The following is a 27,848-nucleotide window of genomic DNA, read 5'->3' on the forward strand; positions in this document are numbered from 1 at the left end:
TACAAAGGGACAGGATGAGGGGAAATGGCTTTAAGCTGATAGAGGGGAGATTGAGATGAGCACTTAGGCAGAAGCTCTTCCCTGGGAGGGTGCTGAGGCGCTGGCACAGGGTGCCCAGAGAAGCTGTGGCTGCCCCATCCCTGGCAGTGTTCAAGGCCAGGTTGGACACAGGGCTTGGAGCAACCTGCTCTAGTGAAGGTGTCCCTGCCCGTGGCAGGGGTTGGAGCTGGATGAGCTTTAAGGTCCCTTCCAACCCAAACCAGTCTGTGATTCTATAAAATAATTTCTGTCATCTTTGGACCTAGAGAGGATTCTTCATCCCTGTCAATAAACCAACCATACCAACACAACAGGGATGTATGGAAACCCACACAAGCATTTCAGAGCTTATACTTCTCATGTTAAAAGTTATAAAAGAGGTATGTAGACAGCAGGCTTTGGTAGAGCCATCCTGGGACAGAAGCAAAACAAAGCGGTCTCTCCTGTTACAATTCACATGATTTCTTTGGAAGAAGCTGCCCTACATCATTATTAGAAGAGATTTCTAACAGAAACCTACAGCTAGGTCTACCAAGTGTGATGAGCCAGGGCCCATCAGGGCTCACGTCAGCCTACTTCCCTACTCGCACAGCTCAAGTGCAAAGCCCAGGCTCAGGGTTAGCCAAGGTCCTGGCATGACACAGGCCAGGATCAGGCTGGAAGGAGGAGACAAGATATTGATGGCCTCTGGAAAAGGAGCTGACTGCCAGGCAGAGCGCCTGCACCTAAACAACTTGAGCTACTGACTTCAAGGACTGGCACACCAGCCTGTCTGTCCTATCCTGCTACCTAAGGCATTTGCTGCTTGGGCTCAGCAAGAAGCTGGTGCCCTGGCTACCAGTGTGAAGTGGCTCCTTCCATTCACAAGCAGTGGTAAAGTAAAACCCGATAAAATGAGATTCTAGAAAGCTCTGTATGTCACACTTGTGCTTGGCTGCTGAACAGCACTGTAGGGTCAAGTGGAGATTGCAGCTTGCCTTTCACCAGTCCTCTGAAATATTGTGCTTTACAGAGCCTGCTTTCTGTAGAAGCTCAGAAGTGGCCAAACAGTTAATGGCAGAAATTAATCTTACAGCCTGCTGAGTTCACACTGAACTGTAGCTAAGTATGAGAGCGAGCGAGCAGATGGGATGGGCAAGATGGATGGTTTGAGTTACTGGAAAAACACAGAGAGGAAGCTGAAGGAAGACAGAGCAGAAATCTCTGCCCAGTGAGGGACAAACTCTCAAAGCAGCTGGGATTTCATCCAGGGACTCAATAAGGGCCAGGAAAGGAGCATCTAAGGAAGCTGAACTGAGTGAAACTAAAAGAAGGGAAATGATCCAGGGCTGCCCTGGTTGGTTCATTACAAATAAAGGGAAAAAGCTTTGAGAAATTATTTGAGACAAAAGAACAGAAGGAAAAGAAAGAGGGGAAAAAAGACAAAGAAATACAGGAAAGGGGAAGCAGACAGCGGGAGACAAATGCCAAAGTTCACTATTCCCAGCTGCTAAATTAGATCTGACTTTCCTGGCACTCAACCATATTCTGTCACCAGCTATATAATCCAAATGATTAATAAACACAGTAGATGTGTATTAACCAGTCCTGACTTTGTCCTTGTTTTCCACCAGACTCCTGCTCTAGCAAGCACCGCTTTCCCCAGGATCCTGCTCAAACCTGTTAACTGTCGTGCCTCGCACTCCAAGCTCAGTCATTCGCCTCCCCCTTTCTCACTGTTGACATAACACTGCCCCACTTGGGTTAAATTCTTAAATGGACCTTTCCTAGATTAACAGCATGCATTTTGTCCCAAGGGAGAGAAACTGTGCTAAGATACTGCCAGCTGTAATACAGCTTTCTGCTTTGATGGGAGACTTTGTCCTCTGGTTCCAGCTGTACGTTGCCTCCCGAGCCCTTTCCTGACACAAATGAGCAGAGGAAACGATCTAGCTTAAAGAAGAAAATGTGAAAACAACAGTTTTCACATCTCAGCACGTCTGTTCAGCCCTAAACAATTGCACATAGCAGTTGTCTTAACTTCTTCCTTCAAGCAGGAGGGAGTGCGTGATGGGAAGCCATCCGATATGAGTATGGATGGGACATGTTACACCATAGCCAGGTATAACAAGCATCTCTAACCAGCAGCTCCAAGCAGTTTGTATTTATCATCAACACTCAAGGGGTCTCAAGAATCACCACCTATGCACAATTCCCAGCAAGGGTCTAACTGAAAACATGATTTAATATGATTATAGGGATCAGCTACGGGTCATTTACCTTGATTTGAGGACCACAGTGGAGGACTGCTGGTGTTGCACACTGCAATTTTGCTGAATTATTTTCAAATCTTGTTGGTTATTTGGAGTTACTGAACATTTCATTTCATTTTATCCAGAGTCAGCTGAGTTTTGCTAAAAGCAGGAACTGTCACTGTTAGTCTAAATTATAATGAGTTCAGGGAGTCTGTCACCAGAACAATAGATCCAGGCGTAGACAATGCAACTGGTTTTAATCTGCAGAGATTTGATCTGGTTCCAACAACCTTCTGCAAACACCATCAGACACAATCAGCTGAAAACTGCTTCAAGCTACTCAGCAGACATGTCATCCAGGTACCATGGAGTGTTACTTCCCATATGCTGCCAGAGCACAGAAATGGGGTTATGACATGGGAAGAAAAGATTCAGTCTGAAATCTCAATGTAATTAATTCACTTGCCCTTAAGAATCATTATATTTCCTACCACAAAACCAGCAAACCCACCAGAACCAACAACACTGATGTTGCCAGTACAGCACATTAGACTTTGCAAAGAATTAATGCAAGCTCTGCCAGCTATCAAAAATCCCAGCTTTAGCACAATCAAGGGTCTAATTGGCAAACTGGCTGAAATGTGTATGCTGTGCTCAGGCAGCTGATGAAGCAACTTGGGAAACACTTCTAACATCTGTGATGGATGTACATTTTCTTTCCTAACCAGTCACTGAGAACTTTGCCCTAAACTGCTCCATTGCTTTGGCTTACCACTGCCACTGGCATTACTGCTGCCTTTACGAAGCATTTTCCTCCCTTTTGATGTTGTGGACCATTTCCATCCAAGCTCAGGGCCATATTCTGCCATCACTTTCACGCTGCATATCTCAGGATTTAAAATTAGGCAAGTAACGAGTCTCTGCCATGTAATTTACATCTAATCAGTATTCTGCTCTTCTGCTGCTCATCTCAAAGGGTGTCTACGAGAAGGGTGGGCAGCGTGCAGAGAGGACTGAGATTCATTTGGAGAGAAAACTATCCCCTCTGAACGCACGGGCGCATGCTGGAGGAGCGTGTGCACCAGCTCTGCCAGCCATACCATGCTGCAAACCTTCCCCGAGGGGTTGAACCAAGTCCACCCAGCAATGCACATGCTGGAGAGGTCAGGCCCAGTTGTAGAAATGGCACAAAGGAACCGCTCTCACCAACTACACCCAAACAAATCATCTCCACTCCTGTACAACCCTCGCAGCTACAGACACAGAAGGTGCGAGGGATTATTCCACACAAATTACAATGCAGTCATTGCTCCTTTCCCCTTCTCTCCTGGCTTACACAAGCCAAGTAGCAGTGGGAACCCTCCCTGCAGAGCTCCCTTTTCTATACATGCATGCAAAGCCTCTGTTCATACCAGCAAGGCATTACCAACACAAGAGACAAACTGCCATCAACACTTTCCTCCTTGGTGCCTCCCATGTAGTTTGGCACTTTGGTGCCTTGTTGAAATAGTCATGAAGAGTTTGAGTATTACCATGATTTTCTTAATCAGTAGTACCAGAAGGCAGAGCAGTACCACTCAATAGCACTGAAGGAACTGAGGCTCATCTATCTGAAATGGGGAAAGAGGGGCTGGAGAAGGCACAGGACCAAGAGAAGGAGAGGAACTGCAATAGAAGATGCTACAGCTAAAGAGCAGAGACAAGTGATCAGAGAGGAAATATTTCATTATCCATCCAAACATACAGCCTTGTCCTCCTGGCAGTGTCAGGAACTGACCAGACCACTATATCCCAAATGGACTTCATGTGTTGGACTCCAACTCTTGGTTCTGCTGTGAGCAGAAGACTGGTGCAGATGAGTGAGCTCCCAAAACAGTTGCTGCTCCTTGTCTGTTCTTTACATAACGGAGCCAGCTCACCTTCCTGCGGGTGTTATTTTCTGTCTGTAGTTTAGCAGAGTTCAGAGCATCCTGGACATCAACACCTTTGCTGCCAATCCCTGTTCATACCAGCACCCATCCTTTGCATTGCATGAAAAGCAAATGACAAACATACGGACAGCAAAGTATTTTTATTCCATCTTTATTGCCTGCTGACATGTTCAATATGCTCAAACTACATCTGAGGGACTGCATAGAGAGTGTTTCTTGTTTATATTTGATGTACGGCAGAACACTTTACATTGCACCAAATGTTGAGCAAACGGTAACATAACAGAGAAGCTGCAGTGGTAGCTGGAATTTCTGAGGTGGGCTACAGAGACTCTCTGGGGGCAAAAGTCTGCTCATCTTATTCAAATGAATTGCTTTTCTGGCCAAATCCTGCTCTTATATGCCAAGTGACAAATACAGACCTAGTAACATGACAAAACATGGAATAACTCCGAGAGCTTCAATTCCACAGCAAGCTGAAGAATAGACAGCAACTGAAAATCAAAGAAGTTACTACAATCACATAGAATGGCTGGAAGAAAGGCTCCTTGGAAGAGACATAGGAATACATGTCCAAACCTGCAAACCTTTCCACATAAGGGTATCAATAGGTTTATTTCAGGGAAAAGCTATGATAGGATAGAGGATTTCCCCTCTGGAGAATCCCTGTTCATAGGGAAAAAAGGACCAAGAACTTGGTCTAACAAGAATGAAGTACCTCTTGGGGAAAAGCAATAGTAGTTGCTCTACAGGTGATCACAGACTGCCCCAGCACTTTAAACTTCATTTCAGAACATAATGAAGGAAACATACAAACCAAAGCAATCCCTCAATCCCAGCTCAAGAACAGGGTCACTGCATAATGCCCCCAAAAGGCCTTTCTTTCATTATGGCCTCTGCTGCTTCTTACCCACGAAACAGTTTGGGATTTAATTCCAGTGGTCTGGCTTTGCAAGGCACTGGGTTGCCCTGTGAGGTGCCAAGTACCATACCTCACAAAGGACCTGGCCAGTCCCTGCACAGAGGGCGCACTGGCAAACTAGGTGCCTCTAGGAATGGATTACACAGATCCTAAACCCGTCACTTTTACCTGAATCTAAATACAGTGCTTAGGCAGATAGAGGCATCTCCTGTGGCTGCTCTGCACTAACTCCCCCACTTCTGTTGCCATTTTGACCCCTTCTGGAGTACAAAATGAGCACTCAAGCTGTTGCTGTTGATCATACTTGGCTATTGGAGTAGGTATTCAACTGCTCTCTCCAAATAGGCTCCTACTTACATGGTTCACACACAACATAAATACATTTTACATCCCAGGATGGATTTTCTTATCTGCCACACAGTTCAGCACTATGGAGGCTGGCAGTAATGGAAAATGGGGAATGCAACTAAGCAACTTAGACAGATGAAGTAATAATTAACTCAAAACAAACTAACCAGTTTACACCCAGTGATATAGGACCACAGAAGCTGGCAGTGTACAGTGAAGATGGACTGTGTGGAATCCTCTTACCAGCACAGGAAAGCCAGCACACAAGCATGCTCCATCCCAAATGTGGAGGCTGGTGCACTTGTTTTACAACATCTCCTTTCTTATGCATGGGTGAAACCCCAGCTCCTCTGAAGCAGACCTGTGATCTGCTTCATCACCAGTAGGATTTCACCCTCTGACTTGATCACTTCGGATCTGTGCTGGCACAAGATCTCAGTGACATTCCATATTGTTCCATCAGAGCACCTCTGGGTTGCTTTCATTACAGGACCCTGCACAATGCTCATACCTGGAGACAACACTCTAAGGAACCCAGAGAGAGAGATGGACCCAAGAGGACTCTGTGGCTTTATCAGGCTGGTGTGAAGATGGAGCTGCTCAGACAGGGGTTCCACACTTCTGTGGCCAATGCAGTGGTTTCAGCTGCTCTTGGGAAGGGGAGGGAAGATCTAACACATCAGGTACTGACCAGACTGCTTTAGGACATGAGGAGATCTTCTTCCTGTTTCCCTGAAATTCTTAACCATGGTCAAATATACATGTCTACTGAAACTGGGAGGGCAGAAAGTCAAAAGAAGAAGTAGGGAAAAGGGAAGAAAGGCATCACAAAATGATCAATGAGAGCTGTAGACAATGAGAGGCAGTAATGAATGTGAAGGCAAGATCAGTGTCAAGAATGAGTCAATACTAACTGAGGTAGCCAGTGATGAAACTTCTGTAGATTTCAGTGGACTTCAGGTTTTACCTGGAGGCTCCAAAGGGAGCATTTGCACCCAAGTACCTCCAGCCAAGATAGATCAAGCTTCCTCCTCATTTCATTAATTCCTCACTACAATTGGTTCTCCATTTCACCACGTAATCATGTCCATCACAAACTTGTGGCTAAAGGTCTCAACTGGGATATCCTTGAGAAGATGTATACATTTAGAAAAAAAATCATGACTTAACAGACACCCTACACAGAACCACAACTCAGCATCAACCACACAGCACCAAAAACAGCCAGAGGAAAGACTTAAATATTTCATGTTGCAGTTTAAGATCACTTCTAGTTAAATCTGTTACCTGGACAAGGACAAAGAATCGTTTCTTCCATCTCTTCCAAACATTTTTACCAATGGCCCATAAATATCTAGAAGAAAAGAACAGGTGAATTCAGTACACAAGTGACTATATGCTCTTATCTTGCTTTTCAGTGTGTTTTCTAGAGCACCTACAAGCTGAGTTAAGACAGAAGCAGGAGTAATTACAGACTCTTAAGCTCAGCAACATTCACGGAAGTGTTTATTTCTAGCCTGAACAAATAACTTACAAAGAAAGTGACATAAAAAGCTCCCAGAGTCTTAATATTACACAGTATTAATTCTCTCTTCCTCTTTGTCTTTCACAATATGCTTACAATTTAGAAGCACTTGAATGCCAGTGAAGAGCTATGACATGGTCAGGTGGGTTAAGAACACATTTGCAATGGCAGAATTAAGGCAGAGAAACCCTGAATGTTGCTTTAGGCCTTCATAAAACTATTTGGCTGAGGGGAGCTGTCAAACAGAAGGACACTTTACTACATCAAAACCAGTATCCACTGGATTGACTAAACCAGGACCAGGACCCTTTGCCAAACAGTTTAAGGTGAATTCCTAGAAACTCGTTGGTTACAGATATTCAAGCAAACTGAATAATTTCTGAGGAGGTGTGAATTTACTGTTTTCTAGACAGGAAGAATTAACTTTTAACATTAGTGTCTAAATTGCATTTAATCTCTGTGATGACGTGGCCACTGTGACACTGCAATATAAACACTAGCAAAAATAGCAGCAGCATCAGATTAACAGTAAAACCAAGGACATTATTCACTGTTATGTTTCATATATCATTATAATTACTTCAGTTCTAGCTCAATAAAGAGAAAAACAATTCCTTTTTGGTTATGCTCGTGGTTCCTTATGCTAGAAGAGATCCAGCATATTCCTGGTAAATGTTTAATCCACAAAACTCCAAGTCATGCTCACGTTTGCACTGAGTTCCTGGCTGGTTCAAGAGCAGAGCATGGTTACTTGTCCTATTAGTGCCACTAACATCAGCAGAAAGACAATCTCAGTTCTGAGAGCATACCAGTATTATAAACGACATCATTTTAAGCAGCATCTTGCAAATCAAATGTCACTTGCAGAAAGCCTGAGGAAAGCCTGGACTGCTCAGCCCTGTTGCTATGAGCTGTGGTTAAGGAAACAAATGTGATGGGTGAACTGTCCTTTCTTGCTTTTGGTATCTGTGGTCATGAGGGAAAAATTAAAGTTCACATGTGGCTACTGGCTCTGATCGCATTAGCAGAGAAGACGGGAGGAGAAGGAATTAAAAAAACATGAGCGATCCAAACCATCTAATAATGGATTGAATCTAACAAAACACTATGAAAATAGAAACGCAACCAAGTCACTTTTATAGCACCGAGAACATAACAGGTAAAGAGTTATTAAGAGTGACTTTCCCGGACAGTTTCTACTTTTTATCGCATCCTGTGACCTGAAGAGCAAACAGAGGAAAGCCTTGCCAATGGCGTTAGCTAGGGCTTGCCAAGGATGATTTAATTTATAACTGCATGGCACAAAGGTGGAAGCCAGGGGTGGGTGTCAGGGATTTCCCTCGGCCCCACATCCTCCACCACTCCCATCTGGAGAGCTGAGGTTTCCCTTTTAACCTTCCAGATCATGACTCCGGGCAACTGCTATTTAATTGTGTTGTGTGTCTCTCTGTAAATAATGACAGTCACACTGGAGTGTATTTCAAGCGGAAGGAGTGCTGTGCTTTGGTTCTGAGTAGTCAATACAGGGAAACACAGAATAACTTAGGAAACTGCACCACTTCCAACAAGAGAGGCAGGCAGCTCACCCAGTATTTCCTTAGAGGAAAAAAAAACAACCTAGCAATTTACTGAGGAATACTGTTTGGCTGATATGCATTAAAAAGGCTACGCTCAGAACATGGAAAGTGCATTATAAATGACTGAACTAATGCTATTTTTACATTAATCTTTCTTTTGACCTCCTGTGACCTTCAGAAAAAGTTTCTCTCAAAGAACCTTAAAAAAAAGAGGCCTTTTCTACTGTACATTCACAACAAATTGGGTTCAGAGCAAGACAAGCGTTTACCCAGAGTGCTTCATGTTTTGAGGCTTATCCATTCTCACAGCAAGCTTGATCTTCAGGTCTTGATCTGGGCAGTTTTTGGAAACAGTCATTTTGTGCCATTCTGATTGCTTTGGGCTATTGGGAGTAGGGTGGAGAACAACCTGCAAGCATTAAAAACAAAGTTAAAGGGAACAATTATTCACAAAATGGGTTTTAATGGGGAACAAAACTGCATCAAATGAGCTGCTTTTGCCCTAAAAGTCAGCCTGGAATTTCTATTCACATCAGTGAGGATAGCTTTTTATTGCTGTTTTGAGGTACATCTTACTATTTTGAGAATAGGTCGTATATTCTTTGGTTCCTATATCTACTGTGCTATTGTTCATGTGGCTGTGCAGAACAGAACTGCATTATCAGTTCCCATCATTTAAGGAAAGATCATGATAAATGAACTTGTAACTGTCCAGGTAAATCAGTCTAGAAGAGATGGTGGACTAATGTGAATAGCAAACCAGCAACAAGATTTTTTTGCAGAGGCTGCTCACTGCAATCTTCCATTTTCAGACCTATACAACTTGGTCAACCTCCAGCCTTCCTGACACTTCCCATGTGAGGGGTGCTGTTTCATGGGCTCAGAAAGCTCAATATAAAATGCCTGATCCATTGCTATTATCAGGTTGTGGGGAAGCTGGCTTCATTTTTTGCTTACTGTTAAGACTGGATGCAGTAGGTTACATTTTAGGTAGGCTGGTGTGTTTGGGGTCCCTTCCAACTCAAACCATTCTATGATTCTATTCTCCCAGAACTACACCACATCTACCATCTTCTCCTGGTGTTGCCTTATGTGTCCTTCGTGGTGGCTTAACCCTCTGTCTCCTATGCTTATTCCTCTTCAGATGCTTTCTCTCTCAGAGGTGACTTTGCCTGGCACAAATTCATTCAAGTCTCCACTGTCCAGTAGCGAGATAAATCTCCTTTAAACCCATTCACCTTTCTGCAAGCAAATTATTTCACAAATGGCAGCATTCCCCCTCGTTATTTGATGTGCTGCCATCACTCATCCCTTGATCACACTTGGTCCATGCTCCTGCGAAACTCCAGCCCCAACCATAATCTCGTATTCCTCTGCTCTTCAACTTTACTGCTGAGTCAACAACCAAAGGCTGTTTTCCACCAAAATATCCTTGATGCTATTGTCCTCTGATGAATGATTTTAGGAGTCTCTTACCAAGCCTCAGGTTAACATCAGTAGATTCTCAACTTCACTCTTATGCACCAGCATTATTTATCATTTCTTTTATTGATTAGACTAATGCTTTCTCTGGCAGGAATCTGAACCTATCATTAGTTACACAGATAACCTAGCAACACCGGTCTCTACTACATCACTCTTGGATAAACCACAATTCAGTAAATACTGAAGACAAAAAGAGAGTCCTCCCTGCAGGGTGGTGTTAGTGACACAGATGGCCCCAAATTCTGAGGAATATCCGAGGACCCCCATATAAGGCAGGTGATGAAAGCACATAGACTTGCGTTAAACCGCATCTCTTGGCAAGGCAGCAGCCACTCAGAGTGTTTGGGATGCTCTCTACTTTGATTTCTAACTCCTTTTCATTAAAAGGCGCATAAGCTTTCCTCAGTGTTGTTGCAATTCATGGCTCTTCCCCTCCTTGCTCTCAGTAGATGAAGTCTTGGCACAGCTGAAATTGTGGGAGCCCTGCCACTGGCTTCAATAGGGCCAGGATGTATTCCCATGCCTTAAGCTGCCCATCCAACAGTTCAGGGCTTGGGAGCGTTTTCCAGCTCTCCCTGGTGAAATGAGGAGTGCCGGCTGGCTGCCAATTCAACACTTGCAATAGAAAGTGGGCATTGTACAGGCCTGGCAGAGCACAAAGCTACTTCTCAAAGGGCAGCGAGCATGGGTGTTTTTGTGTATACAACCTGCTTCCCTCCTCTCTCTGTGCAGACAGGTCCATGCCCACTCCAACAACTAAACCAGGGGCTTAACACGCTCCCGGTTTCATTATTTCATTACAGAAGAAATCCTGATGCAGCCTGAGCAGACACGTGTCATCTCTCAGCTTCTCCGGGCACACTGAGCATCCCTTTGAAGTCTGGCCATTTGAAAGCACTGGTGGCCACGGGCCAGGGGAAATCACTGCCCAAGTCCCCGTGCTCGCTGCTGCTGGCCCACGTCCTTTAGCCTGCAGAAGCTCAGGGCCAAGGGATGGCTTCCCGCTGGATAGGAATTAAAGCGCATCAGTGGGGCTGGCTCATCAGCATTTCAGGGCAACAGGGGCCGCTTTGGGCCCTGACATCCTTCTCAGAACAACATGCCTAGCTAAGTGCTTCCCGGGACCAGCAAAGTCAGCACTGCTCATGCTTGCCAGTGGAAACAAGACTTACAAAGCAAGCGGGTCTACGCCGAGTGTAACCGCTCAGGGGGAAAAGCCCTGAATGGCATCGTGGCTGGCTGGGTGAAAAGCTCTGCTCAGCATGCTGCAGTGAATAAAGGCAACAGTACCGAGCTGTCTGAAGAAGAAGGTTTTGAAAATAATCCTGAAAATACTATGAAGCTGTGCAGCAAAGCAACTGTAGGTCTCCAGCTGGGGTACTGCAGCCTAGTGTGGTCATCCCCTTTGTTAGAAGAGGAGGAGGACATGGAGAAAGGAAGGACGAAGGTGTGGATGAGGGAAATCCAAACTGCTGTGACCCTCTTTGAATACAAGATTGATAGGACAAAAGAAGAGGCAGCTTTGCTTTTCTCTCTCTCAAGTGCAATAACAAAGGATGTTACATGAATGTGAAAATACAGTTAAAATGAACATAAATTATATGAGACAAAAACCACATATAGCACTCTCCACCACAGAGACAGAAATTAAATCAACTGCAAACTTGGACCTGAAAGAACATTTGGCACTTGTATGAACAGGATGAACACAAACCCACGTTAATTAGGAAAAACTTTGTTGCATGGACAGACTCTCCTGCGTTAAGGCACAAGCTGACATGGAGTTAGCAAGAAACATCCCAATGGGTTAAGTCCACAATTGGAAATACTGTATTTGGGCTTGCCACAGGACCAGTAGGTTTCTTGGCCATGGCTTTCTTGTCCACAGCCATAGAGACAGGGCAGGCAGCAAGGTGTGCTGCAGACAGAGCCCAGCGTGCTCCTGGACATTGCTCAGGTCATGCTGAACTGTGACCCAGGAGGTGCAGCCTCTCTTACCCTGAACCAGTTTTCATGGGGCCTTCACCACGCTGAGGCTGCTGAAGAGCTGAGGAAGGCATGGCAGGGAGTTTGCTGCCACTTATGCCTGGGGCCAACACAAACTATACAGATCTATGGAGATGAACTGAAATGTCCCAAATCCACAGAAAAGTGCTGCCCACAGATATTCTGGAGCTGTGGGCTGCAGCAATGGAGGGTCACCAGCGGGCACTGGTTTAGGGACCACAGTTGGGGGGCAGAGATGGGTGGGAAGGTTGGCTCTGTGGCCAGTATCCTGGGAATCTGAGCCCTTTGCTATTAACACCATTGATGGGAGCAATGAGCTCCCATGTTTCACTCCCCAGTGCAGCCCCTCTGAAACCACCGGTTCAGTCACAGTCCCCAGGGTAAGCCAGGATTTGAAGCCCTTTGCAGGGAGTACCGCAGTCAGTGCTTTCAAATGCTCAAACTGTGCACCGGCTGCTCAGCAGATATGAGAGCAGCTTAACACTCTCCTGCCAAACTTCAATCCTTTCTTTTTTGCTTCAGCATAATCCCCCCTTTTCTGCCTCAGGAATGTCCATTTCCGTAAGCAACTTCTAAGGCTTTCCGGACTGCCAATATCACACACAAGATCCTCTGCCTTTGCTCAGTACAGGCACAGCCAGCTGAACTGCTGCCATTAAAAACTCACAACAAAGACAGCATGCGAGATGCACTCCTTTACAGCAGTGGAGAGCTTTCTTTTCCCCCGTCTTGAAGCTTGGCAAAAAAGCAGATCATGTTGTGCTCCAAGGATATTTCCGTACAGGAGAGATTTCTCTAGAAAAGCAAGGCCAGAAGGAAGCATTATTAAGCTCAAAATCTTACCCTCCCAAGCTCTTTGTCCTCCAAAGCCAACACTCCCGTGCTCTCCGTGAACAGCTTCACCTTCACTGCAGGAAGCGCGTGTGTTGTCGTGAAGTCTCCTTGGGTGCCCCAGCTGTGAAAATAAGGACATGGAGATGCTCAGATCAGCAGCACTACAGCGTGGGCATGCAATGGCTAATTGAAAATGTCCTGCGTGGCACAAGCCAAAGGGTATTGACAAGGGTATTAGTTATCTTCTTTGGGAAACGTGGGACAGATGTTTGGAAAACCCATGATGGTTCTCTGGGGGGAAAAATGGGAGTATTTGGGAGCAGTGTGAAGCAAAATTTAAGAGAACTTTTTTATTTAGAAAGAACAATATGTCTCCTGCAGTGACAACCTATATAGCCACAACAGGAGTTGAGGATTGAGGACATCTGCACTCAGGATATCTGCAACTGCTCATGCTCCTGCTCTTCTCTTGCCTGATTGACCTCTTCTTTCCAGGCTGGTAGCGAGGTTTGCTTTCTCTGAAGAAACACCAATTTAACCTGGGTTCTCTTCCAAATCCCAGCCCAGCCCTCCAGCCCAGGTCAAGTTCAAGCCATTACATCTGGAGTAATCTGCTTGCTGGGACTGCAGAGCAGGACACCAGCTCCTTGGGGATAGGACAGCAGTGGCCAGAAAGTGGCCACCTCTCCAACTACGTAATGAACCAAGATCTGAGACCACCATCTACTATTTGTATTCTAGTCCTGGCTGGTTCCATGGAAAGGATGAATGGCGACACCCACAATGTCCTGACCTGTGCTGGCAGGTATCCTCATGGGGTTCTCTTAAAGATACCCAGATGTTACACAGCAGCCAGCGTTGATTTAGAGACAGTGGGGGAAAGAAACCTGTGAAACACACTACCCCTGTTCAACACCCTAATAGGCTTTTCAATAGGCTCCTGAAGAGCCTTCACAAGTGGTGTCACTCAGAACAACACATCAAATTAGTCACCTGTTTTCAAGTTTTTGAGACAGAGGAAAACTTCCCCTCTGGCAAACTGGCACAGACTGAAGAGGGTCACAGAGCAAAAAATTAAGTGGAACTTGAACTGATGCCCATTTGTAAGCTTTAAACAATTTTGAAAGCAGCAAAGAAGAAAATACCTTCCACACTAAGGGGTAAAAAGTCATGTTGGAGACTTCACGGCTGTGTTTCAAGCTTTGTTTCTATGGCTTAGAAAGTTAGAAACTTACTAAAATTAAGCCAGACAGAAACTTCCAGACAGAGCAAAGCAAAGCATCCCTAAAACCACACTTGCCCTTGTTAGCAGAGAACAGGGCAGCCAAAGACGAAGGGCAGAGTAAAGACTAGGGAAGGGCTCACCACTGCAAGGAAGATGCTCCTCAGCATCTGATTGTGCAGAGGCCCAGTGTGAAACCAGCAGATAAAAAAATGCTTTTTTAAATTTTTTGTTCTGTCTTTATTTTTTAGTGCATATATATATATATATGAGATATAAGGGTTACTAACAACTTCTATTCACCCTCATGCTATTAATGACACTTACTCTACATTGTCCTCAAACTAGATGCTCTGCTGAAGAAATGCAGTTCCCTTGAAATGACTGAGAAAAGGCTCAGTTGACATGTGGTCTAGTGACTAGATATTCTTTAAACATAAATACCAAACAGCAGGTTTTGCATTTGGAAGGTTATTGGGAACAATAATTTACTCCTTCCTGCACACAAAAGGTATGGGTTTATGCTTTACTCTTCACTGAGCAAATCTTGTCCAGCTGAACGTAGCAAATGAGTGTGTTCAGTGCAGAGCTGATTAACAAACTCAGTTTCTTTGCCAGCTTTGCTCTCAAGTTTTCTCTCCTGGTGTCACTGTTCCACATATTTCACCTTTTATGATGATGCATCAAACTGCCACCAGTGTCAGGGAACAGAGGCTTAAATTAACTACAGCACTACAGGTCCAGCCACATCCTCAGTATTCTATCTTTTCCATGTGTGAGCCATCAGCTACCTAATAAATGTTTTAAGCATAAGAAACAACCTTATTTTCTATTTGCAGCTTTAAGTCACAGGTTATGTTTTCTCTCTTTAAAAAAACTGTGCTGTCACCGGCAGGAAAAGTAGGAAGATAATCTTGCTTTGGGTAAGAGGCAAAAGGAAGAAAATATCCAACCTTACGCTGTGTATTTTGACAGCATCTGCTTTATAGAACTCATATCTCTGTTTACTATTAAAAAGCTCTTATTTGCTGAAGCATTCCCAGACCATATGTTATCAACAAATGTTACTAACCAAATACAAACAGTAATTTTCATTAGGTTTCCTTCATGAGAACAACATTAACCACAAAGGGAATAAACGTTTCAAATGACAGTAAACATACATAGCAAACCCTTGACAACACTGATGCTTACATATTCATACCCCCAAAAGCCCTGAAAAGATCTCAGCCAACAGAGACCCTTCGAAGTTGGGTTTTGTGCAGGTTGAAGCCTGTGGTGATGTCATTAGTTGCCATAGTGATGCTCAGCATAAGGCCATAATTCATGTCACCAAAACATCATTTGTATTCAATCTAAGTATGCGGTTTATCTGGGCTGTGTATTAAATTATTGTTCAGAAAATTAGCTCTGGACAGTAGTTAGGCATTAGGATCTTCTGAGGGACTAACCAAGTAATGGTTTCATTCCCATATTTAATCATTAAGCAGGTGATCACTACAGGAGTTTATACACTCAGAAAGTGCCTTGGGAGCCATTCTCGGCAAATCTCGTGATGCAGCCATGCTATCTTGTCCCCATATCACAGCTCATGCTGACACTTCAAAGCAATAATTCATCTGCAAACAAGGACAAATAATGTCCATCCATCCACCCGTCTATCTACATATATGGATGGAACAGAGAAGAAGACCACAAGCAGGAAAATCCTGACAGTACTTTCTGACAGTTAGAACCACACTAACTATCTGTGTCCCACTTAAATCCTCAGCCCAGCATTTGTTATTGCCCAGTTTAGCCCAAAGCCTGGAGCTGACCAAGAAATGCTCCTGTGCACAGGGTCTTTGCTAGAATTATCACCCTATTTGTGGTATCTCTACTGTCCCAGTGATATCAATAGGACCTGCTTGTGTCTCCAGGGTTTATAGTTAAGAATCAAACTTACGATGAGCAGGCTAAACTCTTCTAACTGCAAACAGCCAGAGAATGAGATATGCCCCTGGTGATCTTCTGGCAAAGCTTCAGGCTGATGCTACTCATACATTCCCAGCTTACAGATAAAACAAGTAAGACCACCTGGGATCCTCATGTTGCTGCTGTACCAAGCTTTTACCCTTTTCTGCCATAAGATCACTGCAGAAACAAGAGTCTCCATCCTATGAATGTGAAGTGCTTTACATCCTGATATTTGGCTGTAGCCTTTGAGTGCTACCAAAACACAGACACAGCCATTATAAAGTCATAAATTACTATGTAGCCAAAACAAAAAAAATCATTCAAATGCCAAGGCACTGCTATGTTACAGAGTGTAAGAAACTGTTAGGGATATAAATAAGGCTTGAGCTAAACCCTGCAAGAGTCCTTGTCCTGATGGCACTCACATACCACATCAAACCCGGCAGCAGGGTCTCTGGCTCCAGCTGTTTTTCTTCACAACATCCCACTTCTACGGCCTAATCAATGATTTTCTTGTCCATCCTTGAGAGATACTGACTTAGTCATTTCACCTCTAGTGTGTAAAAGTTCCCCTAAAGGGAATTTTAGCATCCATGACTTTCCTATCAGTGAATACACGTTAATACTCAGGAGAATGCATTAAGTTCCTGTACTGTGGTCTCCAGCAAGTCTGCTTCGTCCCTGCCTGTTCTGAAACACTAACCCTTCTTCCATCACTGCTCTTGCAACTTGATCTAACCAGAACACCGATGCCTGTGATTTCTATAAATAATGAACAAGCACAACTGTGTTATACTGGTGGGCCATGAATCAGCCCTCTTAAGCAGCTCGGCCTATCAACAGGCTAACGCGGGAGCAGCTGGAAAGTGATGTGCTTTTGGCATGGTTGACATTTAAACATGATCTATGACCAGTTGTCACGGGCTTCAGAACTGCCAGAGGACACCTTTTCTCCCTCTCCAGATATAGCTATTGAAACGGGTTTGCTTGCCAGCTTGTGTGGAAGAAACATGAAAAAAATCAGAAAATAGAAGTAAAAATGTGTATTCAAGGAGAGCTATGCTCTTCCCTTGGTGAGTTCACTCCAGGTGTCCATCACACTCAATGTACACAGCAATATCCTGGGGCATGCCCAGGGAGATGCTGTCCTTTTGCTCTGTTCCCACAAGTTGACTGTGTAAGTATACAAGCCTTGCAGAACAACACTCCTGCACATTGGTCAGATCGCAGTAGTTCATTAAGCCACCTGCTCAGTGTGGTTTTCCAGATGTAACTGAATCAGCAGCAATTCCTGCGTCCCCTTCCACGCCAGGAGCACATCCTTGGGAATGCAGAATGTGCAGCTGATCTCATCCCTGCACATAGCCCCCTTAGCCAGCATTACCCATCTTCCTGCAGCAGACAGCTGCCCACAGAGGCAGGAAGGTCCATCTGAAAGACCTTTAGCAGATGTGACCATGTGCCGAACAAAATCTGCAAGGCCAGCTTAACCTCCTTTGCTGTCCTGGGATGAGAGCTGCTGGGAACTCAAGGACCATTCTGGCTGCCTCCTTCATGAGCTGCTGGTGCAGGCAGGAAAGGGTTATGCTCCATGCACTGCTCTTCATCCACATCCTTCACCTCGACTCTGCCAGCACCCACACCAGCGTGTCTGTGTCCCTCCAAAGCTGGTGAAGGGAAGCTCATCAAGAGAGCGGCACAGACAGCAGCCTTATAAGACACTGCCTGAGTGTCTTCTCCTTTTTTGAGGAGACACGTATCAGCAAAGTCACCTTTTGCTGGGTCACTGCTTCACCTGGTGGGATGTTTTTAATCCAGCCTTGGTTTCTCAGCTGACTGCAGTGCCCAGCTGTGGTGCCTGCTGCAGCTGGATCCTGCTCTAAGGATGGAGAGGTCCAATCCCACTTCACTGCTGGGAGACTGAAATGCTATGGACAGTCTTGGTCTAGCACTTCCAGAAATCCTGCTTCACAAATGATGGTGTTTCTTCTTTATCCTATTCCTTCCCTCCCAGAAGAGACCTTCCCAGGAAACAGCCTTAAATCTTGGGCCATAAAGCATGCATGCCCAAAGCTTGAGCACTGAGAAAAACAAGAGTTAGAGAAGCAGCACACCAGGCCCTGAGCTAACCCACCTTCATGCAGCTGATGGAGTAGTACACCTTTTCCTCTAATGTAACGCTAAAGTCTGTTTCCTTTTTACATATTTCTAGAGATACAAGTAAAGAGGAAAAAAAAAACAGTTTTTAAGTTTGCTTAACAGTTAAGTGTATGTGAAGAAGCATGCAGGAAAGCTTTTTGTTATATTCTCTAATGCTTTACATATACCAGCAAAGATATGAAATAGGGGTTGACAACCAGCATTGTGGTTATCATGATCTTTCTGAACTTCTCTTGCCCACACTCAGAGGCTGCAGTTCATTATAACAGACTAACAGACACACAGACTTACTCATCTCAACAGCAAAACCTGATGCAGGGATGGCAATAATTCAATCAGGATGAAAATGCTCATTTCATTATCAGAAATGGGTATTTGTGAACTTCTAGGAATGACGTAACTGAGACACGGATGCCTTGTGCTGAGCCCTTCACAAGCAGGCAGCTCACTCCTCTTTGGAAGCAGTGCTCACACCTGCACCAGCTGGGTCAATGAAGCTGTAATAAAAAGAAGTAGGGCATGCCAAAGCCTTCAGGAGAATATATATTTTCTGCAACTCCCATGGTAACGGCAATGGGTAATAGGGGTTTGGTTTGTGTCTGAGACTTGAAAAAGCCCAAAGGCAACAGAAGGATTCAGGCTTTGTTTTGGGCTCTCCAAGAAAACCCACAGCTCACACAGCTGGGGACCAACAGGGTCCCATAAACCACAACCAATCTGGGGATGCTGGGTTAGGGGTAGTTACAAACTGGGTTGCAACTTACTGCAGTAGGGCTACAAAACTCGGCTGAGATCAGCCGAGATCTTCCAAGAAACATAACCCAGTTGGCGATGCATCACCGCAAGAGATATCATTACTGAAAGGTAAAAGATGATTTAGAAACAAAATAAGGTGTTGAGTAAAGACACCAAACAAAGAAGGAAGCACCTGTTCTGCAGCATTCAGCAAGTGCATCACGCTGTGGATGAACCACAAGAGGTGTCAATTCCTCCCACCAGCAGCAGCCAGCCGCCAACAAAGCAGCAACTCATTTAATTCATTTGGTGGGGTTTTGTGGGACTGAGTTTGGATTTCACATGCTGCAGGGGGCCTCAATGGAACTGTGTCTCTGAGGAAAGGATTTAAGATTTAACTATCAGGAGAGAATGCTGAGACACAAGACCAATCACAGCTGTGGAAAAACACAAGTTTAGGGGACCGTAGTACCATGTACACGTGCCCGTGTCACCTGCCTTAGGCTCCTGCTATCGTAATAAGGAGAAATCTAATTAATAATCAGTGGAGTTAGGCCTTAATTTGCCTCATCCTAATTTAGAGGCAGCAAGCAGATGAAATGAAGCCTGCCCTAAAAGCACTCATGTATTTCCAATTGCTAAGAAGGTGCTGCTGCAAGTGCACAAGAAAGATCTGAGAGGAAAATCTCAAAGCATATATAAAGAAGCAGAGAATCTTCTAAATTTCTGCTCATGCAAAAATGTCCTGGGCTAGGAAATACCATTCAGATCTAAGGTAGGTACATTTCCACTCTGCCTTGAGAGAGTGGTTTGCATCTGTAACACATCTTCATACCCAAGAGATGCTGAGCCTCCCTCTAGGATTCCTCCCACAGTTAAAGTCTGATGTGTTTACTCACCTTCAGAACAGGATAACCAAAGTCATCAGACACAGATCGACAATGTGCCTACTTTGGTTCACATTTGCTCTCCTCCCTTTCTGCTGACAGAACAGCCTTTTAGTCCCATCCCCTCAGAAGGAGCTGAGCTGAAGTGGGAGTGACAGCACAGATTCAGTTTCTCCTTGCTTTTTCTGTATAGACTTTACACTGACAGTAAAACCTGCTTTCACCCATGCAGGTACTATGCAGGTGATCAACAAGATCCCTGCAAGCACAGAATGCAGTGGTGGTACCTGCCTTCCCCTGGAGCTATGTAATGCCTCTGCATGGAGCACTGATGTCTGCTGATGGGATAACCCAAGGGCTGAGTGAGTGAATTGTTTCCTGTGACATCCCAGTCCCTGCTGAGCATATAATGCTCCCTCTGCTAAAAAAAAATAACAAAAAAAGCACCATTAGCAATTATTTTGCTTAGAAAAAGGGTGGTCATTTACCCAAAACCACAACTGCAGAAAGCACGAGGGTATTATCAAAAAGGTGATCAGAGACAGCACGTCCCTGTGGTCTGGGCTCCTCCTAGCAGCAGCTAAGGATGTCCTCCAACCTCCACCATTTCATGGGCTGTCCATTTTCTGTTCGCACAGCTCCGAGACACAATGTAAGTGTCACGCACGCAGACACCATCTTGCTGAACATCATGCAGCCAGCAGTACCAGACAGCTGACAAAAGGCACCATCTCTCCCTCCAGGAGCTGCAACTCCCACATCCTCAAACTGGCTACGGCAACACTATGGCTGCCGGCTGAGAGAGAAATCTGTCTGGGAGAGCATCACATCTGCGACTGAGCACGCAAGGTGCAGAAGGAGCAGGGTAAAGCTGACGGAGCCCGCAGCAAAGCAAAGCTTGTGAAGGTCTGCTCCTGCTCTGCTTGTGGCTCACACACAGTCCCCACAGACCCCGTTCCTGTGCCAGCACCATGTCTCTCAGCTGCCAGGGCACCGCAGCCAAGAGGAGCTGCTGAGGCCGACACAGCACAGCTTTAGGAACCCAAAGCAGGTTGATTTTGGCTACACAGAAAATGCAGCGCTTGGTTTCTGTTTCCTGAGCATAGCTAATACACAGGGGAAGTGCTGGGAAGTTGTAAGAAGGGATGAGAGATGGATTTAACCACATAATAGCTATTTATGGCCACGAGATGGCATTCCTGCCCCAGAGATGTCCCTCTGCCATGCCTGCACCCAGCCCCTGTGCCCAGGACCACACACTCCTCCCAGCCTGCTTCACCCCAGGAATCGCCCGGCTGGTTTGTACGTGAATTTATAGCAGTGTTATTCACTACAGTCTTTGGGGTATGAACAGGGAAAATAAGTAGGGTGATTATTTAGCATGATTTAAATGACAATTGCTTTTCAAATGCCCTGTGCTTTTGCTTATGCTATGAGATTACAATTAGAGGAGAAAAGCTCAGCAAGACGAAATGGAAATGTAAGCCCAGCAACCTTTTACTGGGAGGCCTGAGCTGAAAGAATAATTCCTTTTCTAAGGGCTGCCTATTGCGTATGCTTCACCAGTATATCTGCTTTGGATACAGCGTGAGTTAGTTTCATTCATGAAATGGGTCCGTGTACATTTACTATCTGCAGTCGTTATCACTTCTTGTATAGGGTGACTGTAATGCCAAGCACAGGCTAATCAAAGTTTCCTTTGGCCAAAGATGCTCCTCCGAACCAGCTACAGAACTACAAATTTCACAGAATGATTATTTAATTCAGACATGGTTAATCACTTCTAACAAATGTTACCATGTTGGTAAAAATATATACATAACTGCAGCTAGTTAAAGGCTTGGTTATGATTTAGACTTAATAAGGCCATAGACAATGCACTGATAGCTTTGCAGACAACTTGTGTCTCACAAGAACAGACCCTGGAAAAATCAGACAGGTATTCTCTACTTGAAAATACAGGCTACTGGTATTGTGCAAACACAGTCCAGACCTTCCTTTATAAATTCAGTAGAGGAGAGCAGTAAAATACCTCATAAATGCAAATAGAGCAGAAAAGGGCACAAGGTATCTTCCAAAATCAGCTAAAGAGGGGAACAAGGGGTGTGAGACTGTCACTTTTTTTTTGTGCCACCACTCACATTTTTGCTGTCCTATATTCTTCTAAGCCAGGATCCAGGACAGGAAGCCCAGATCCAGACAGACCCTTGGGATGGGGTTTGTCTTGCCTAACTTCTTAAGGCTAGAAACAAAGATCACCCTGGCATCTCCTGGGTCAGTGGGGATGGGTACGCACTTCCAGCAGATGATGCCCAACCAGCCATCTGAGCCATCAGCATCCTCTCTGCTGTGAAACAGAAGCACTGCCCTGCTTTCATGGACAGGAAAACCAAAGTAAGGACCAAGCCAGCCACTGGTCCACACAGCCACTGAGAAGAGCTAGAGCAAAACTGTTAACACCACATCCTTTGTTCCCATGGGAGATCCATCCCTAGACACGCATTTCACATCTCTGGCCTGACAATGGTGGCAAGGCTGAGCAACCCCTGGCTTGCAGGACTTCATCCTTCCTTCAGCAACCATCTGGGGCTGGTAAGCCCTCTTCCCACACCCTGATGAATCCCACAGCTGTGTGCAGCTGCTGGGATATCCCCTTCTCCACCTCCTCTAAGCCATGGAGTGGGAACTGCCGGAGACACTCTCAGCTTCATTTGCCTACAACACCTTTTTCAATGTGAAACAGCTCAAGAGTTGCTCTGGAAGAGGTTCAAGAAAATGCTGCTGTGTCTCTGCACTCCAGCCACATTCACAATCTCCTCCCCCCATAAGCACGCCTTGTCCTCCTCACCCATGTACTGACAACAGTACATAGCTCTTTTTTAGTGCTGTTCACTGGGAGACCTCGCACATTCACAAAGGCAACAGGCCTCTCTGCCTTAATTTCACAGAAAGGACAACTAGAATGTTGAGAAATCGCTGTCAAGGCTGGCTTTCCCATTAAACCTCTCCCAGAGCTCTGTTCAGCCACAGAACCAGCTCTTTAAAGGAAGCTCTTTACCTCCATATGCTGCTTTGGAACCTGCAATAGCAATACCCCTCATTAAATAATAATGTGCACTACTTGCACAACACTTAAATAAATCAACAACTGGGCACTTTTCACATGTCTCGTCCCCACCTTTCTCTCAGCAAGTGATGTGTAGAACTTGCACTAAAGCATGGCTTAACTTTGTTTATCAAACACCAACCATGAGCATTAAAGAAAAAGACTGAATACATCCCAGGACTTCTGTTTTGCAGTCCTCCTCCTAATTTAGCACTAATTCAGATCACTGAATCTCAATCTCATTTCAATGTCATTTTGGTCTGTACCATCTCATGTTAAGGTTGTATGCATAGGAGTGATGAAGCAGACGGGTGTCAACAAAAATCGCCTTGGGCATCATCACGCCTTCTGGAATACTTAAATGTGAATGTATGCGCTATCACAGGAATATGTAACTCCCAAGTGCACAAGAACAGTCAAGAAATTAGATAGCTGGCAAGAAGAGAGAGACATTCATCTGCAAAAGAGAAGGTGCATAAGCTCAACTCTTACTAGACACAGAATCCATGTGAATGCAGTGCTGTGTATGCTCTAAAGGTCGAGGAAAACACAGTCAGAGCTTGCACTTACTTGGTACCAGAGAACACAACTACAAGAGGTAAGGCTATAAAACAAGCCTTCATCATTCTTCAACACAGTTTCTAGTGTAACATTTGTAGTTACAGGGAGAGTAGTACTCTCCCTGTACTTAGGTACTTAGGGCCTTTGGGAGCAGGACCACACCTGGGATCAACATCTGCACCCTATTGCACCATGGCAGTGTGGCCATCCAAGTGACACTTGGGGTGAGGGAATCTCTGTGGGCCCTTGTCTTTATTTTGGGATAAAATTCAGCTGCTTAATCTAAAGAAAATTCTTTGCCCCCCATTAACCCTGGGGCAGCAGCTGATCCGTGCTAGAACAGCTACTGCAGAGCAGCTATAAGGAAGCATCAGAAGAGGCTCTGAATTCCTAATTAAAAGGGCCACTAAAGCACTTGCATGAAGACTTCCCATAATAAATCACACACTTGCATCTGGGTAATAACTTTTTACTGCGTTTTTTGCTGTGCTTAATGACCTGTCCACAGCCTCCACTTCCAAAAAATGGGAACATCACAGTATAAATCTCAGTGCCATTATGGAAATACGTGCACAAAAGGGGATTTGAAGAGCTGGTCAGACTGAACTAAGGGCAGAACCCTTCAGGTGCAAAGGCTATGCACCATCTCATAAGAAAACTGGCTCCTAGACATACTAAATAGTCCCTCTTCATGAGGGACTGTAGTGATAGGACAAAAGGTAGTGGGTTCAAACTTAAATGGGGGAGATTTAGGTTAGATGCAAGGAAGAAGTTGGTGAGGCGCTGGCACAGGGTGCCCAGAGAAGCTGTGGCTGCCCCATCCCTGGCAGTTGGGGCAGTTCAAGGTTGGGATGGATGGGCTTGGAGCAACCTGGTCTAGTGGAAGGTGTCCCTGTCCATGGCTCATACAGTTGGAACTGGGAGAGCTTTAAGGCTCTTTCCAACTCAAGCCACTCTGTGATTCTGTACCTTGTGTAGGGGATTTAGAGACCACTTTGTACCCTTCATCCCTGGACAGAGGGGCTGAAAGCAAATCCCCTGAAGTTCCTGTCCCTGTCGTTGTCACCTCTTAGGCTGGCAGCATCATGGGCTCAGAGCATCCACACCAAGCTTGCTGAGCACACAGCTGAAGATCACTCCTTCAAGACATTCCCCCAAGAGATCCCTCAGGGCAGACTTACCCTCTGCTCAGACCCTTACCCCAGGGGCAAGGGCTGTATCTCAGAAGTGATGCTGTCTGATCTTAGCTGCACCCAGGGCTCAGTCCACCTACTTCTGACACATTTATAAGGCTCCTGGAGGTCAACTAAGGAAAAGGAGCTGTAAACATCTGCAGAGCTGTGAAATGAAATCACGCAACTGGAAAGGCAAGCCAATCAGTCTGGGTAATTAAGACAGATTATATTTAATGCTGAAGCTATCCAGAAGAGGAAGGAGGAAGGAAAAAAAAGGCAGAAAAAGCAGCTATCTCCTAAAATTTCCTTTTGCTTTGTTTTTTTTTTACTCAGTGTCATGAATTTTGCTTACACAGGGGTTAGCTGAGCATGCAAACCTGAATGTGAATGATGTTCCAGTCTGAGCTTCGCCATGGTGTGATATCTCTGAAACACAGTGACAGCTCTGAGTGTAGTGTGGGCTCAGAGCACTGAAGTGACACATGGAAGTCCAAGGCAGCGGGTTCTCCTTCCTGTCTGCAGAGCCCACAGGGCTGTCCCAGCAGCCAGAACCAATGCTGGGAGGGGTGGTCAGCCTCTGTGGCTGCAGAGCTGTACATCTGGAAAAGACCTACCAGACACAGCACCAACTGAGGGATACACAACATGAATTATTGGCTAAACCCTGCTCTTGCATCAGTATAAACCCCTTTAGTTGAGTAGAGTTAAATAAGCTCCACAGCATATGGAGTATTTATTTCTGATTTATGTGTCTCGAAAGGACGTTTCCCATTTTACCATTGTGAAGTGTTCACAGCATCTCCCAACTAACCATGGCAGCAAAACACTGACTGCAACAAAATCCTCTTATCATGCTCCTACTCTATGCAAAGCTACTGAGCATCACTTCCAACTCCAGTGCTGGAGGCAGGGGATTCCTGAAAAGACCAGATTTTCCCCTTCTGCAAAGAGAGGGCATTCTTGCTCACCAGCATCCCTTCCCACAGGGCTTCTCCCTTTGCTGCCCAGTGCCCGTGTCCCAGATGGAAACAGTGACTGAATGGCACCTGAGGAAGGATGCTATGGAGCTCCTGTCCCTCTTCATGGTCAGGCAGTGGGCTCTGATGGATATGGCACACACTCTGAAAGGAAAACCTGAGCTGGGTGATAAGCTTGGGCGGCCTGTTGCAGTAGAGATAAAGAGCTGAGCTGTCAGAGCACCTTGAAAGGAATTCAGGGACCAGCATCAGAGCAAAGATAAGACAGGGCACTCCTGTCTCAGAGTGAGGTAGCTAAGGGAACAGAGATGGAAAGGTTTAGAAGTTTACCAAAGACATTATTTTGCCAAGAGTGAATTTATGAAGAGGGCATGATGCCCAAGCTCTTGGTCATGACAAACAACATAAAAAATCACATGGAATCAGATGAGACCCATTGAGTCCCATTGAGTGTCCTCTCTCCAGCACTGCCCTGAAGAAAAACTGCATGGAAAAAAACCCAGACAATAAAGAGTGATTTTTTTTTTTTCCTTCAAAAATAACAAGCTCCCTCCTCACTTCTCATACTCTGAGCTACCACTCAATCCTTGCATTAGGGCTAAAGAGGCACCTCTGCTTTGCATAACCTTAAAGTGAACACACTTCCAGAGCCAGAGGAGCAGCCCACAACTTCGACCCTTCTTGGACATGCCAAAATGCCCACTTAGGTTGGCCAGATACTTCGCCACCAAATATTTACTACTTTTAACCCAAATGGTTCAGCTGAGCTCATTGCAGGTACACTTGATTTTCACTACCATAAGCCAGGTGAAAATGAGACTTATTTGCATGCTGAAATATGTCCAGGTGAATATATAACATTTATTCATAAGGCATGTAGGACCTTGCTATTCTCTGAGTCTCTCTGATTTCTTTTGCTCTGCTCACATCAGAGAAAGGTGCTATGATAAGATGATGAAACACTGGTACAGCCCAAGAGCACTGCTACAAGCACAGGTCACTGTTTAAATATAACCAACGGCCTCTAGAGAATGTAGGACAGTGGTGCTGTGGCTGGACTTTCTGTGCTATTCCCAGACCCCAGAGCAGCCCTATTCTCTGGCTGTGCAAGCAGCAGCATTATGTAGTGTTGGGGATGCGCAGAGCCACCTCACCCCTGTGCTTGGCAGAGGGCAGGCATCAGGGAAGGGGGGGTATAAACCCCTCAGTTATCTGCAAGAACACAGTTACAGCACGAAAAGCAGCAAAATCCTGCTCACACTGGGATTTGGGATATTTTGTAGAGGCATCTGTGGGTTGGGATATAATACAAAGGCTTTTTCTTACACAACTTATTAAAAGCACTACTAATAATACGCTGTGAGCCTGATCTGAAATAACCCTTGCTATTTCAGGTCTGGCTTTCTCTAGAACTGTGCCATCTCCTGTACCCGCGCTGAGGCAGATAATCCTCACATGAAAGGACTGGGCTTAAAATGTCAGGAATCCAACCTGGAGCCTGAGAAGAAATAGCAGACCAGTATTGACTGCTTGTCCAAGAGCCACACTCCTCACACTGATCGCTGGGTACACACAGCTGCTAACCCTACTGCCCAACTTCCTTCAACATCCACAAACAGGATTCAAGCTCCAAAGTCACTAAGATGCTTTCAACCATCTTACTGTCAAAAACTGCTGGTTTTGCTCCATGGAAGAAGGCAGGTAAATCTCTCATAGACTTAGACCAGCGCTTTTGGAAATCCTTCCCTGTCTGGCAAATTGCCTTTTTCCATTAGAGATGCAGAGCCCAGGTTAGCTTTCTGTGATGGCCTCTGTTTTCTGTGGATGGTTATTGCAGAGCTTTACCTTGGGTGATCTTTGGTTTTAGAAGTAGAAAGTCCCAGGACCCTCAAGGAATACAGCTGTAAAGCCTAACCCCTCCCTAAGACATTTCCATAGGTATTAGCCCAAGTGCTGGAGCAATCCAGAGGAATTCAAGCCTGACCTGCACCTCTATAGGAAGCCAGTGGAGGGAGAGTAGGAGTGTGATGAACTTGCATAACTCCTATCACACTGCAGCATTCAGCACTGGATGAATTTTCCCGAGGGCTGATGGCTTGAAGCCCAGACACTCTGCGTTTCATTATAATAAAAAGAACCACTCAATTAAAGAGCTCACTCCTGCAGC

General features: G+C 45.2%; 1 protein-coding gene across 7 annotated transcripts in view; it reads right to left on the minus strand.

Moving 5' to 3' along the window:
- The window catches only part of CADPS (calcium dependent secretion activator), a 211,260-nt gene that overhangs the window by 100,976 nt on the left and 82,436 nt on the right, over window positions 1-27,848 (minus strand). For all 7 annotated transcript variants that reach the window (XM_062630216.1, XM_062630214.1, XM_062630213.1 and 4 more), the window contains exons 7-9: window positions 12,912-13,023; window positions 8,846-8,985; window positions 6,762-6,828 (exon numbers count right to left, since the gene is read on the minus strand). In XM_062630216.1, coding sequence (XP_062486200.1) covers window positions 6,762-6,828; window positions 8,846-8,985; window positions 12,912-13,023 — 319 coding nt within the window. The remainder of the gene's footprint in view (window positions 1-6,761; window positions 6,829-8,845; window positions 8,986-12,911; window positions 13,024-27,848) is intronic.

This window comes from Pezoporus occidentalis, unplaced genomic scaffold, assembly GCF_034315485.1.
Source record: "Pezoporus occidentalis ecotype Australia unplaced genomic scaffold, CSIRO_AGI_Poc_V1 ctg35, whole genome shotgun sequence".
NCBI lineage: Eukaryota > Metazoa > Chordata > Aves > Psittaciformes > Psittacidae > Pezoporus > Pezoporus occidentalis.